Genomic DNA, 14,630 nt, shown 5'->3' with positions numbered 1-14,630 from the left:
GAAGCTCTTTGCCAGTATCCTGGCCGCGAGACTTAGCCTGTTGATGGATGGAGTCATAGATCCTGACCAGTCCGGCTTCATTCCAACGCGCCGGGGGGGGGGGGGGCTTAATGCTAAGCGGCTTCTTCACCTCACGGATTTGGTTCACGGCCCTCGTGCACAGGACTTATTCTTATCTATCGACGCAGAGAAGGCCTTTGATCGTGTAGACTGGGAATATCGGTTTGCGGTATTGGAGACCTTCGGTCTGGGCGACGGCTTTGTGCGATTGGTCTGCTGCCTCTATGCAGCTCCTAAGGTGGCGGTGCGGGTTAACAGGTGCAGGTCCGCCCTCTTTCCCATCACCAGAGGGACACGGCAGGGGTGTCCCCTGTCCCCGCTGCTTTTTGCGCTCTATATGGAGCCTTTTGCCCAGCGTATACGGTCCAATGGGGGCATATCGGGGATTCGGTTCAGCGCTGATTAGCACAAAATTAGCTTATACGCAAATGATGTGATCCTCTTGCTCACTCAACCTCATTCCACCCTGCGGCATTTGTCCCGAGAATTCCTCAAATTCGGCGAGGTTGCGGGCTTTAAAGTTAATTTCTCCAAATCGCAGATCCTTAATAAAGCCATTCCTGATGCGGAGGTGCAGGATTTGCAGCAGGACTTTGCCTTCCAGTGGATAAATTCCAATAATCAGTACTTGGGAATTCGTCTCACCCGCTCTATAGCTAAAACATCTCTCTTAACTACAAGATGTTGGTGGATCAGACTGCCAAATCCTTGTCGGATTGGTCCTGTCTTAATTTGGCTTGGTACGGGAGGCTGGCGGCAGTCAAAATGACGGTGCTCCCCCACATCCTGTACCTCTTTCAGATGCTCCCATTGAGCCCCCCGCCGGGTGCCCTCCAGAAATTACAGGGACGCCTTAATACATTTCTATGAGGTAATAAAAGACCGAGACTTGCTCTATCCCTTGTTACGGCTTCTAAGTCTGTCGAGGGGATGGGTTTACCCTTGCTGAAGGCATATTTTCAGGCGGCGTGTTTGCGTTATGTCATTGAGTGGAACAGGCCCTGGTCCAGCAAGCACTGTAACTTCATGGATCAGAAGGTGGTGGGGTGTAATATCTGGTGCAAATTGTGGCTACCTCGCAAGCATAGAGCGTGGCGTCTTTACTCTTCTCCGGTGACATTACCGACGCTGAAAGCTTGGGACCAATTGGCGCAGCGCAGGGGCTGGACTACTTTTCCATCCCCTAAGACACCCATTGTGGATAATCCGGATTTCCCCCCGGGCTGTGCATCCCCGATTTTCCAACGGTGGAGGGAAGAGGGCTGTAAGAGAGTGGGCTTCCTCTTTGACCTCGATGGCCTGATTCCATTTCCCCAGCTTTGCCGAGATTGTTTTTCTCTTTTGGAGTCCGATGCTTTTCCTTACTCGCAGGTGGCGCATTGGGTTACCCAACCTTCTAATATCGCTTCTATGTCCCGCCCTTTGAAAAGTGGGTAGTCTGCAAGAAGGATGACCGCAAGCTTATATCTGACTTATATTCTATGATCATGGCCCACCCCAAATCACCACGTACGAAGGAGCAGGTCCGCTGGGAGACGGCGCTGGGGCGCCCGCTGACACGTAAGGAGTGGGAACACATTTTCTATTGTGCGCATCACACCACTGCTAACGTAGCGGGTACCGAGTCCACCTATAAGGTGATCGCTTATTGGTACTATACACCAGCACGTATCAAAGCTTGGGATGCAAAGAACTCGGGTCTGTGTTGGAGGGGATGTGGTTCTCCTGGTACTCTGACACACCTGCTGTGGCATTGTCCGAAGCTGGAGAGGTATTGGAAGGCGATTCTGGATGACCTGGACAGGGCCTTCCAGATCAAATTCCCCGAGCATCTGAGCATGCGCTATTGGGGCTTCCACAAGCCAAATCGTTTCTTTTGCGCTCGTTGAGGAGTAGGCAGATCGCATTAGCTTTGCTGGCAGTGCGACTAGTCATCTTGGCGCAATGGGGTTCCCCAGACCAACCTGATCCTTGGGACTGGATCCGACGACTTTGGCACCTTTTAGCTATGGAACGCCTCTCGCTAAGCATAGATGGGAAGGGTGCTGAATACGCGGAACTGTGGGGTCCGTTCCTGCATCTGCAGTCTAGAGACCTGAGGGAGGTCACTTGTCCGAAGTACTTACAGATTCGTCAACTTATCCCTTTGGAGCCTTGGGGAGCTGCTAAGACTATCTGAGCGGCGGTATGGGGGGGGTCTATTGGCAGTACGGCATCTGAATAGGAATGTGAGACTGATGCGGATGTGGGTGGGGGGGTAGTGGTAGGGAGGTTTGGGGGGTGGGGGAGTGGGTGTTTCTTTTGATTTGTCTGCTTTCTCGGTTCTTAAAAGGTGGTAACTATGCATCTGCCATGGCTGCCTAATACGGTCTGATGCTTTCATCGCGGGGTCGCCCTCCGGGGTGTAGGCACGAACGCTGTGTCAACTATTCCCAGAATTTGCACTGCCGGCCAGTGGATGTAGGCAGTTGAGCTGTGTTATTAGTGGTCTTACAGCTCAATAAAACCGATTGATTCTAAAGGCAGCTTCTCTATTGAAGACCAATTTGGACCTATTTGGACCAACACCCTGGGAGGCTTTCTGTGAGGGTAGGTAAGCCTCTATGGTTCCTGTACTTGGGAGTCATTTACACTCCTACCCAGAAGGGCAGAGGTTTGTCTGATGCGCAGCATCTGTGAATGGCCACTAGAAAAACCGGGCAATAGAGTGGCACCATTCAAAAGTTGCTTTTCCTTAAAAATGACATTAAATTCGTCTTGGGCATCAAGTTGAGTTTAATGGAGTGATGAATTTGGTACCTTGATGTACCCATTTTAGTTATTCTACTCCGATGTTATCAGGACTGAGATGTCAGCCTATAACGCTGTACTTGCCAATTGGGCTATTAGCCTTTTCACAGTAAAAATAACCGTTTGGGGCTTTTACTGTTAGGACATATTAAAGTATATATCCTACTTAACCATGTATAGCTTCCTGCCTTAGGGCTCAGTGGGCCTTTCTTAGAGGAGACTTGTGTATTATTCAGGGAGTGTGGGCTTCACAATTGGTTTAAATGATAAAGTCGAACTAGCAGTTTAAAACTGCTCTTCCAGGCTGCAGTGGAAGGCTGGGAGCCTTGTTGTTCCTTGTAACACTCAGGGTGGCACAATCAGTGCTGCAGCCCTGAATGGACACTTTAACTTACAGATCCATGGTGCCCTTGGTGCCATATACTACGAATTACATTTTGAAAGTTTTTCAAAACAATTGATTGACATTTAGGACTGAGATATACAGATTTGGAATAAGCTTTGGTAGGATTAGTAGTAATGGAGTGAAACCTAAAAAGGTATAGTTGAAAACATCTCTCAAGTGCCTGTTTCAAAAATTAGAAATGGGTATGGAAGAATTTTGTACTAAGTCTGTGAGGAATGCGGTCACCCAGACTGCAAATATGAGAAAGCTCTTGAAGACAAGGGTATAGTTTATTTTGGATGAATGTGAGAAGGAATTTCACAGTATTGAGTGATTCATGAGAAGTGCCAGTCTTGTAGTGACTTAGGGCCTGATTTAGATCTCGGCAGACGGTTTACTCTGTCACAACTGTGACAGATATCCTGTCTGCCGAAATATAAATCCCATTACATCCGATTGGATTTATATTTCGGAGGATGGGATATCAGTCATTGTTGTGCCGGAGCAACCAATCTGCCGTAATACAAATCAGGCCCCTACTCTGAGCTATTACACAGAAACACAGAGGTGGCAATGCCTATTTGCGAATGCAAATCTTTGTAATCAATCAACCAGAAAGTAATATTGGTGTACAATACAATGTGGTGCTCTCAAAGTAAAAAGTCTCCCTCCACCCTCAAAGAGACAATAAAAAACTCCATGGAAAGCGGGCTCTGTCGAGTTCACAAATTACATACACAGCGACGGGGTAACCGGCATACGTCCTGTCTATTGCGGGCACGCAATAGACAGGACGTATATGGTTCCCCTGTCACTCCTGGCTTATCAGGTCTTGGTAATAAGTCAGTCTCCGTGTCATTCCACGACCTATACCCACAGTACTTGTTTTGTTTGCCAGATAACATATAGCGTTGTATAAAGGTTGTGTACAACAGGTCAGAGATATATTTTCCCACAAACTGGTTACTAGTGCTCGTTAACATTGGGCGCTGTTACAGACCTCCACATTATATTGTGGATTCCTGGAGGTACTGGCATTCTCTATCTAAGCCACAACCCACAAAATATCTGGACGTACAACTTCCACGTGGATTACGTTTTACTTCAGATACTCGTTGCAATAACGGTGGACCACAGGCATATCCATTACCATTGGAGACCTGGACCCATTTCCAGTGTTAGAATTCGGCAAATACTGTGAATGGTTTTAGGACTGGTGTTTCAAATTTGACGTCTGTTTACAGACACTCAGGTCTCTTCTGCATATAGAACCTTCACGTTGACACTTTTTCCTCTGGTACGCTGCTCCTCGAGGTGCCGGGTGTCTTTGCTTCTACCATTTAGCCTTGAAAAAGTCAGTTGGACGAAACACGTGTCGGCTGCCAGTGTGCTTGTATTTGGATTTAGAAAAGAAAAGAAAATAAAGGGAAAAGAATATCTTACGGACTCCTTTTGTTTACTACATTGGTTACTTCCTATATTACAATATCGACTGATTTTGTGTGCCTCGGCATATGTATATGTCCTTAATCTGCCCTTAAACTATGACTGCTGCATTATAACATATACCAGAGTTAAGAGTTTATGAGAGTCTTTGTTTCAGAAATTGAATGAAAATAAAAAAAACATGATGTTTAAGAGTAAATATTCCGTCATAGAGAGGGAGGTATTGGTGGTAGAGTGGGCCATAATAACATTCAAATGTCTTATATGAGGCAGTAGCATGCAGGATCACTTTCTGTGTTGATTATTTGCTGGATGTGGAACTCCAAGCCTCTCTCACTAGGCTGGTGAAGAGGAATGGTGATGTAAAATCAGAGGACATAGGAAATAGGAAATGAAAAGTGTTGATGTGATCACTAAGGAAGTTGTATCAGAGTGGAATAGAAAGATTATAAACAAAAATAAATTTGACCAAGCCAATTTGATAAGTGCTGGTACTATATCTTGTTATTCTGCATTCGCTATGAGTAGGAGACTCATTGGCAACCCTCTTTTGGGAAAGAAGTGTAAAGACCTAGTGTTGCTTTGTTAATTTACATAATGAAACACTCAAATGTGTATGAAATGATACTGTACCAGAATTCTCCGTCATCGATTGCTGTTTGGGTGAGACGTTTCTGCTCTGATGGGTCCACAGAACGCCATTCAGGAGCGCTGAAATAAGGAAAGAAAAGTTATTCTAATTTTTGCCTTATTTTGCACCATTTTACATTACTATTCAATTTAATGCATGATTTCATGCCCATGCTCCAGTGGCACTAGTGCATTTAATTAAAATAGGAATTTAAAGTGAATTGGTGATGGTTGGCAGTGACTGATTTAAGAGAAGTTGATTACAGAGTTTTGCACTAATTGGTATGCATTCACAATTTGCAGAGTGGGTAGTTGGGGAACCTGGTAAATTTTAGATGAAGCCTCATTGTGATAACCATATCCTTCCCAGATGCTATTGAGAGACACGGAATTCCTTGCCTTTGGCACACCACCTTCTCATTGCATAAAGAGAACATGATAGTGTGCAGTTAAAGTGGTCAAGAGCAACAGAGGTTTATTAACAGACTGTCACAACTAGTTTGCTCTAGCACCCAACAAAAATATTGCTCAATAGGAAGCATATGCCTGTATAAACTCCATTCAATAGAAAAAATAAATGAGAATACCTCTTAAACCAAGGGAACAGGGTGGTTTAGACCAAATCACAAAGGTGCCCCTAATAATTGCCAACCTTACTACTAATAATATTGTTCAGCATTTCTACCCTATTCTTACAATCTAGGAAAAATCACAGCACCACAAAGAAATATATATTCTTCGGGACTTTAACTTCAGAATAAAACATGTGCAATTAATCTGCCTACATTTCCTGTTGTTCCAGCCAGTGATCAAGGGTGAGAGATACGCCCAAAAAGCGTTTGGCATGAGATGGAGGAAAGCATGGTGGGCTGCATTGTCACTACTGGCGGCAAACGAGAGTGAAACCCCCTCAAGTGCGGCATTCCAATGGGGCAACATTTTGTGTTTGATATATATATATATATATATATATATATATATATATATATATATATATATATATATATATATATATATATATATATATATATACACACACACATCTTCCTTCTGGCGTCCTCCTCACAGATGTCAGTCTCAGCGGCACACGAATCACAGATGGCACCACTGTTTTTTGGTGAGTCAAATTCTCCTTTAATTAATAATTGTGCACATTAAAGCATTTCTTTTACATCGTCCTTGTTTTCCTTCAATAAGGACTGACGTGTTTCAGTGAATAGCTTTAACCGCATGCGCGCTAGCGGTTTTCCCCCTGCGCGCTACGTTTTTTAAATTACCGCGTGACATGACGAGCTCAGCTCGTCATGAGCGTGGAAGGGGTTAATCACACTCTTTATGCCAAAAATATAAGCCATTAAACATACACATCTATTCTGATATTTCACTAGAAAATCATAAAAAACGTTCCTGCCATCCTTGACCAACCACCACCACTTCTCCCTGCAGTTGTGATGTCTGCTATCAGTCAAAGCAGAGGAGTAGGGGTGTGTCAGCCTGGTCTGGAAGGCCTTTATGACATCACAACAGTGGGTAACTATTTTCGTTATCTACTGCTGCTATGTCATACAAGTGGCTTATGAGATCCAGAAATTGAAATTAACGATTGAGGCCCCTCAATGAGATCCATATACAACAATACTATAATTGCAAGATAAGCATATATTTGCTGTTCCTAAATCCACATCTCCTTGCATATATGAAGTGGTGGCTTGGTTTTTATAATAGATCCAATATTATTGTCAAGAGGTATAATGCATATGATGTAGTGGTGGTATATCACTTTGACGATTTACTATATGTTCTGATGCTAACATTGGGTCACAGTCATATGAAAAAACAGATATGCCCCTTGCTATTTATAATGCGTGATACTGCCGGTATACTGACTTGTCACTCCAAGGGCCATTCCACTCCACCTGACCCCATGGGTTTCTGATGCGAACAAGCCGAACCTTCTTGCCTCTGTACTCTACCTATAACAAGAAAATAACAAGTGGGTACAATTAACTGCAATCATTTACAAGGGAGTTTACAGGATTTTAACAAGACAAAGAGAAGGCAGTTTGGAAATCGGGAGGTCAGAGATTTTAGGAATAATTGATCCTAAGAAAACTCAAGTGTCCCAGATACATAATAAAATGTATATCATATAAGTACATTACTTCTTCACCTGTCTAGTAAGCCACTGCTTATGACTTAGTCAGAAAACGGAAAATAATTATAGCCCCCAAACTCATTCTGATTTCCTTCTTCATTTAAAGGTTGTATACACTTATTGTATTGTTATATTTTATTGTGAAAACATTAGCTATATTTCTTATTAGAACATTGGAAAGTTGAGAATGCCATTGAAGACAATGGAGTAGTTCCGGGCTTTAAATGGCTGTATAAGCCGGAGCGCCAATATTCCAATGTTTGTCTTCCTGTATTTCCCTTTTTAATTTGGAACATTCTACCCTGGCCATGTTCTAATAGCCTTATAGACCTTCTGCCTCAGGCTATACCTGTTGTTTAAGGTATTCTCCTTTGTTATAGGCTCTCGCCTCTGGATCAGGGCCTTTAACAACTGGTATAGCCCTCAGCAGCAGGCTATAACGCTGTAGCCAAACACGAGCCAGTTACATCCAGAGAAAAGGAGCAGGTAAAGCTCTTAGAAATAATCTTTTAAAAACATGAACAGAAAACTAGTAATACCTAGGATGGAGAGTTTAATTTCTGTAAAGACGACTGTAGCATTGCGAACTCGCCATTCTGGTCAAAATTGGCGACAGAGACTTTCTAATTGATACGCAACCTTTATAAGGCCTGATCTAGTGAGAAACTGTGAAACTAAACACCACTCTGTAGCGATCACCGCCAGAACCCCATCCGGCCTGCCATCGAGCAAGACCTCTCACACATTCCATTTGGAAGCCCGGCAGCACCGCGTTCCAGATCTAGGAACTTATTTTATCAATTTCCGGTAAATTCCCCGTGCTGACCAACCTGAATGGTTATGTAACATATGTAAAATAATCTCAAGACAAACATGGCTTAATAGTTTTGTCCTGAAGATGATGCATGTATCTTTGAATTGCATCGAAACGTCGTCGACTTTAAAAGCACCATATGTTGTTATGAATTTACAGAAATGTTGCTAACAATGGGTTGCTCAAAATGAATCTTAGTCTGTTATACTGAGTAATAGTACAGACCGCCTTGTGCGCTTTCTACATAAAATCTTGTCACTTGTTTTGTCTTGTCTCCTGTGGGTCACAGGTTGTGCCCACTTTTGTATAAATGTTGAAAAATCTGAACCATTACAAAAAATCTAAATAATAAATTCCTGTCCGGCTGGACAGAGGTTATATACTATTTAGTATATGTCTATTCCTTTACATGATCCTAAATAACTAGGGTCCACTGTCTTGTAACAATAGATTACTGCCCAAGGACCCTAGTGCTACTCCTTCGGGTTTTCCCTTGTCTAGAAAAAACAAAATTAAAGAAATGCTTGTCCTGTTTATGTTATTTAGCAGGGCATGCAGTATAGTGAGGTATTGCTGCATGCATCGAAGATTGTGGAAGCTGCTAGACTTGTTTTGGGTGCCACAGGAGATGCCATGCCGCTAGATGCTACAAGGAGAGAGATGTGCAAAGAAGCAGTGGCTCCCCTCGCTCTCTGAGGCGCACAATGGCCCAGTATGTGATTGATATTCATTACGTACATTATGTAATACGGATTCATTATACTTATATTTTAGATGTGGGGTGCTAAATTTGTAGTGGAACAGGCTGGGAAGTTAATAAGGTAATAATTAATTAACAATTAATTTATAGTGTATTATTAATTATTTAATTGACTATTAATTATGTAAATTGTGTAATCATATATTTTAGTTATATTTTAGGTGTGGGCTGCGGGGGTTGTAGGGGTATAGGGTAGGCAGTTAAGTAATAAATAATTAACAATGAATTAATTTATTATGAATTAGTGCATTGATTATTTATTATGTACATTAGGTAATATTGATTCATTTTAGTTAGATGATAGTTGTGGGTTGCTATGTTTGCAAGAGTATATAGTGGGAAGTTAATAATTGCAAAATAATAATTATTAATGTATAATTAAATAGTTAATTGATTAATGTGATAAAGTGCCATCTTTCTTGCATTGGTATGCCCCCACTTTTTGCTGAATTGCTGATGTGCTTAGACTGAGTGTGCCCTGGGCTCTTGCCAATGGGAAACATCCTTTACAACGCAACTTTTACCACGCAGTGCCATTACGACGCAACTTTTACAACGCAAACCATTACAACGCATTGCGCTGGGTGGCGCTCTAGGATAGGGAATAGGTTTAATTTTCTATCCAACACCTTCCCTACTATCCACGGGGACTGGAGTTGGAATAGTAAATTAAACTATTCACTATCCAGCGCCCCAAAGCACTATGCTTTGTAAAGGCATGCGTTGTAAAAACAGCGTTGTAAAGGCTTGCGTGGTAAAAGCATGTGTTGTAATGTCATACATCCCTTGCCAATCAGGTGCCCAGGGCCTGTGTTCCTTCCCTAAAACTATATTGAAGCTGAAACCCCATTGGCTTCTCTGGCCACATGTCAGCCCTTGGTAAATAGTACCCTAGGTACCCAGGCATTGTGACCAGAGAAGACCCCTAAGGGATGCACTCCGTATTGTGCCACCCTTAGAGGCCCTTTTTGAAAAACAAGGAGCTGGCCCTACAGTTTATTTATTCAAGCTCATTATTTAGAGCAACAAATCAGTCTTATTCCTAGATTTGTCCGGTATAGTTTATTTATACCCTTTACTTTTTCGTTACTTTTTCACTTGACTATAAAAGTTCGATTGTTTGAGAAAAACATCACATTTAAACATTACACATATACTCAATTCACAACATTAAACAAAAAACAATAATTCATTCTATGTACATACATACATGTTGCAGTTATAAAGCAAAAAAATCAATCTTTGCAATGTATATTCAATTTAAAGGATAAAGTCACTTTCAAAAGGAGAGATAAAATCACTTTCAAAAGGAGATAGAAACAAATTCAATAAGATAAATATATTTGACTAAACGAATACATCAATGTTCTAGTAAATACAATAATTAATTTGTTCCTTCCCACTAGAAGTTAATTGCCTCCTTTTTGCCGACACGTTTCGAACTTGCTTTTTCATTTTGCGAGTTCTCATCAGGGCTTTATCAGTTGTTGTCTGCAAATTATGTACAAAATAAAAAATAAAAAATGAGTTTGTCTATACCTTATTTACATCCCCTTTTAATACTGCCCTGTGCTACTTTGTTACAAAAGGAATACCTTTGTTCTAATTCGTAGCGAGTTCCCGGGGTTCACTTTTTTCTGTGGCTCTGTAGACAGTTTCTGAAAGATGCCAATAATCTAATTTTAGCTGTCAGCCTTAACAGTTAGCCTGTGGCGAAAACGCCATGAGCACTCTTGGATTGTACCTGTAAGGTATGGATGTTTCAATATCGGTATTAATCGGTACTCCGTGCTCGTGCTTTTCAATTTCTGGCCCAGGATCCTGAAAACAGCAGTGTTCCTGTCTGTTTGCCTGAAGAAAATGATCAGTGTCACTACTGAGGTCCTATTTAGTATTAAACCGACCCCGTGCCCAGCATTGAGTGTGTACCTTAGTCTCTGCGCTTGGTTTGCGCTCTCCGACTTCTCTTTAGATACAGTGTATTTTATGCTGCATCCCTTCGATTTTTACGATCCTATCAAAGTTAAAGGGAAACAGTTAGCAGCCGCCAACTCCTCCCGTTATGTTTCTTTCCCTTTTCCGCATCTATGTTGATTCACCAGGTTCTGTCATACTTCGAGCTGTGGCCCGGTCTCGTCTCCATTCGGTCTGCTCCAGTAAAAAAAACGCGGCTCGCCATCAGTGCGCCATGTTTGAATGACACGTGGTATATACTTGCATCACGTGATATCCTGGAATTATGGGATATGTAGTCCCTGTCTGTGGAGTGTATTAGTAGGGGATCAACTGCAGTAGATCTCTCATTTGGAGCACTATATAAATGTACAGCGGATCGGATGTTTATAGTCTGGAAATTTCAGACATAGTATTCAAACCTGTTTGGATACTATTAATTGCAATATTAAATAGGCCTCCTTTTTCAGTAAGACATCATCAACGTCTTTGGGGTATTTGGCATGAGTTGTTGTGTAAAGGACCGTCCATTTAAAATCGGTCTCAGTATGGCCCCTTTCTGTAAAATGTTGAACCATTGGGGCGGTCAACACTTTATTTTTTATTCGTGACCTATGTTGTATTATGCGGATATTAACCTGCTGGTTGGTTTTTCCGATGTACAATTTTCCGCAGCCGCAGATAATTGCGTACACAACATTCCGGGTCCGACAATTCGAAAACCCCTCATTTTTCCATCTTACATTTTTGTGCAAGAATTCACTGCCTTCAATTGTTGTATCACATGATACACAGTTCCCACATCTATGATGTCCCTCAATCGGCTTGAGGCCCCATATTGAGAGTAAGTCATGTTTAGGTTGTTCAATCATGACATCTGCACGTACTATGTGTTGTCCAATGCTGCGATTTTTCTTATATGCGAAAATTGGTCTGGGAAAAGGGCATTCTAATTCTTCTAGTAAATGCCAATTTTTCAATATTGTTTGTCTGATTTTATGAGTATGAGGACCGAACGTTGTTACGCAAACCATTTTGTCCAGTTCTTGTTTTTCTTTACTTTGGAGTAAGCACTCCCTTGGAGTATAGCGGGCTCTTTTGTAGGCATGTTTGAGTAATTTTTTGGGGTAGCCTCTGGTAATCATTTCATCACAAAAAGTGTGTGCATGTGAATCATAATCTTCTAATTGAGAGCAGTTCCTTCGAATGCGAAGTAGCTGCCCATACGGTAGGTTGGTTTTTAGGTTCCTTGGGTGCGCACTGCGGTGGTGGAGAATGGTATTTTTGTCTGTCTTTTTTCTAAAGAGAGATGATTTTAGGTGACCGTCAACACAGCTAATTTCCACGTCCAGAAAGGTCATTTTGGAGCTACTGTGCTCCATAGAGAATTTAATGTCCTGGTGTTTGTTATTCAGCCACTGATGGAATTCTATCAATTCGGTGTGGCTCACCTGCCACAGGAGCCACACGTCGTCGATATATATCTTAGCCATTGTTTGATACATTTTTTTGTAGGGGTTATTGTTGTCAACAAATTTTTTCTCATATTCAGCCATAAACAATATGGCCATCTCTGGAGCATAAGGACAGCCCATGGCTGTCCCTTTGATTTATATAAAGAACTCCTCATTGAAGCGAAAATAATTTTTCTTCAATGTTAGTTCAGCAAGTTCCAGAATGAACGTCGTGGGCACCCTATGTGGACGGTCTCTGGTTTCAAGGTACATCTCCATTACCTCTAACGCTTCTCCCTGAGGAATTTGCGTGTAGAGGGACTTGACGTCCATAGTGACCATAATTTCCTTGAGCGGATTAAACTCCATCCCCTCTATTTTTACCAAAAAATCGGTCGCATCTTTTAGATATGATTTGACATTACTCACAAAAGGCTTAAGGAAAAAATCCACATACTTCGAAAGAGGCTCTAGACACAAGTCACACCCTGAAACGATAGGTCGTCCAGGGGGCTCGTTCAAATTTTTGTGGATTTTAGGCAGAAAGTACAATATTGGTGTACGTGGAAATTTCTTGACCAGAAAATCACTTTCTTTAGATCCCACGAACCCCCAATCTCTGCCTATTTGTACCAGTTCCGCGATTGTCCCTTGTATTCCTTTAGTTGGATCTTCATTCAATTTCCTATACCAAATTTGGTTGTTAACCTGTAGTTCGCCTTCCATCAGATATTTGTCCCTAGGCCATAAAACAATTGCAAATTGCAAAATGCAATTGTTTTATGGCCTAGGGACAAATATCTGATGGAAGGCGAACTACAGGTTAACAACCAAATTTGGTATAGGAAATTGAATGAAGATCCAACTAAAGGAATGCAAGGGACAATCGCGGAACTGGTACAAATAGGCAGAGATTGGGGGTTTGTGGGATCTAAAGAAAGTGATTTTCTGGTCAAGAAATTTCCACGTACACCAATATTGTACTTTCTGCCTAAAATCCACAAAAATTTGAACGAGCCCCCTGGACGACCTATCGTTTCAGGGTGTGACTCGTGTCTTGAGCCTCTTTCGAAGTATGTGGATTTTTTCCTTAAGCCTTTTGTGAGTAATGTCAAATCATATCTAAAAGATACGACCGATTTTTTGGTCAAATAGAGGGGATGGAGTTTAATCCGCTCAAGGAAATTATGGTCACTATGGACGTCACGTCCCTCTACACGCAAATTCCTCAGGGAGAAGCGTTAGAGGTAATGGAGATGTACCTTGAAACCAGAGACCGTCCACATAGGGTGCCCACGACGTTCATTCTGGAACTTGCTGAACTAACATTGAAGAAAAATTATTTTCGCTTCAATGAGGAGTTCTTTATACAAATCAAAGGGACAGCCATGGGCTGTCCTTATGCTCCAGAGATGGCCATATTGTTTATGGCTGAATATGAGAAAAAATTTGTTGACAACAATAATCTCTACAAAAAATGTATCAAACATTGGCTAAGATATATCGACGACGTGTGGCTCCTGTGGCAGGGGAGCCACACCGAATTGATAGAATTCCATCAGTGGCTGAATAACAAACACCAAGACATTAAATTCTCTATGGAGCACAGTAGCTCCAAAATGACCTTTCTGGACGTGGAAATTAGCTGTGTTGACGGTCACCTAAAATCATCTCTCTTTAGAAAAAAGACAGACAAAAATACCATTCTCCACCACCGCAGTGCGCACCCAAGGAACCTAAAAACCAACCTCCCGTATGGGCAGCTACTTCGCATTCGAAGGGACTGCTCTGAATTAGAAGATTATGATTCACATGCACACACTTTTTGTGATGAAATGATTACCAGAGGCTACCCCAAAAAATTACTCAAACGTGCCTACAAAAGAGCCCGCTATACTCCAAGGGAGTGCTTACTCCAAAGTAAAGAAAAACAAGAACTGGACAAAATGGTTTGCGTAACAACGTTCGGTCCTCATACTCATAAAATCAGACAAACAATATTGAAAAATTGGCATTTACTAGAAGAATTAGAATGCCCTTTTCCCAGACCAATTTTTGCATATAAGAAAAATCGCAGCATTGGACAACACATAGTACGTGCAGATGTCATGATTGAAAAACCTAAACATGACTTACTCTCAATATGGGGCCTCAAGCCGATTGAGGGACATCATAGATGTGGG

The 14,630-nt window shown here is 41.9% G+C and overlaps 1 protein-coding gene across 1 annotated transcript in view; it reads right to left on the bottom strand.

Moving 5' to 3' along the window:
• Positions 1 to 14,630, bottom strand: part of CAPN9 (calpain 9) — a 281,553-nt gene that overhangs the window by 127,685 nt on the left and 139,238 nt on the right. The window contains exons 7-8 of the mRNA XM_078649072.1: positions 7,199 to 7,284; positions 5,315 to 5,392 (exon numbers count right to left, since the gene is read on the bottom strand). Of these exons, the coding sequence (XP_078505198.1) occupies positions 5,315 to 5,392; positions 7,199 to 7,284 (164 nt within the window). The remainder of the gene's footprint in view (positions 1 to 5,314; positions 5,393 to 7,198; positions 7,285 to 14,630) is intronic.

This window comes from Lissotriton helveticus, chromosome 6 (assembly GCF_964261635.1).
Source record: "Lissotriton helveticus chromosome 6, aLisHel1.1, whole genome shotgun sequence".
Classification (NCBI taxonomy): Eukaryota; Metazoa; Chordata; class Amphibia; order Caudata; family Salamandridae; genus Lissotriton; species Lissotriton helveticus.
This window is presented reverse-complemented; position numbering and strand designations above follow the sequence as displayed.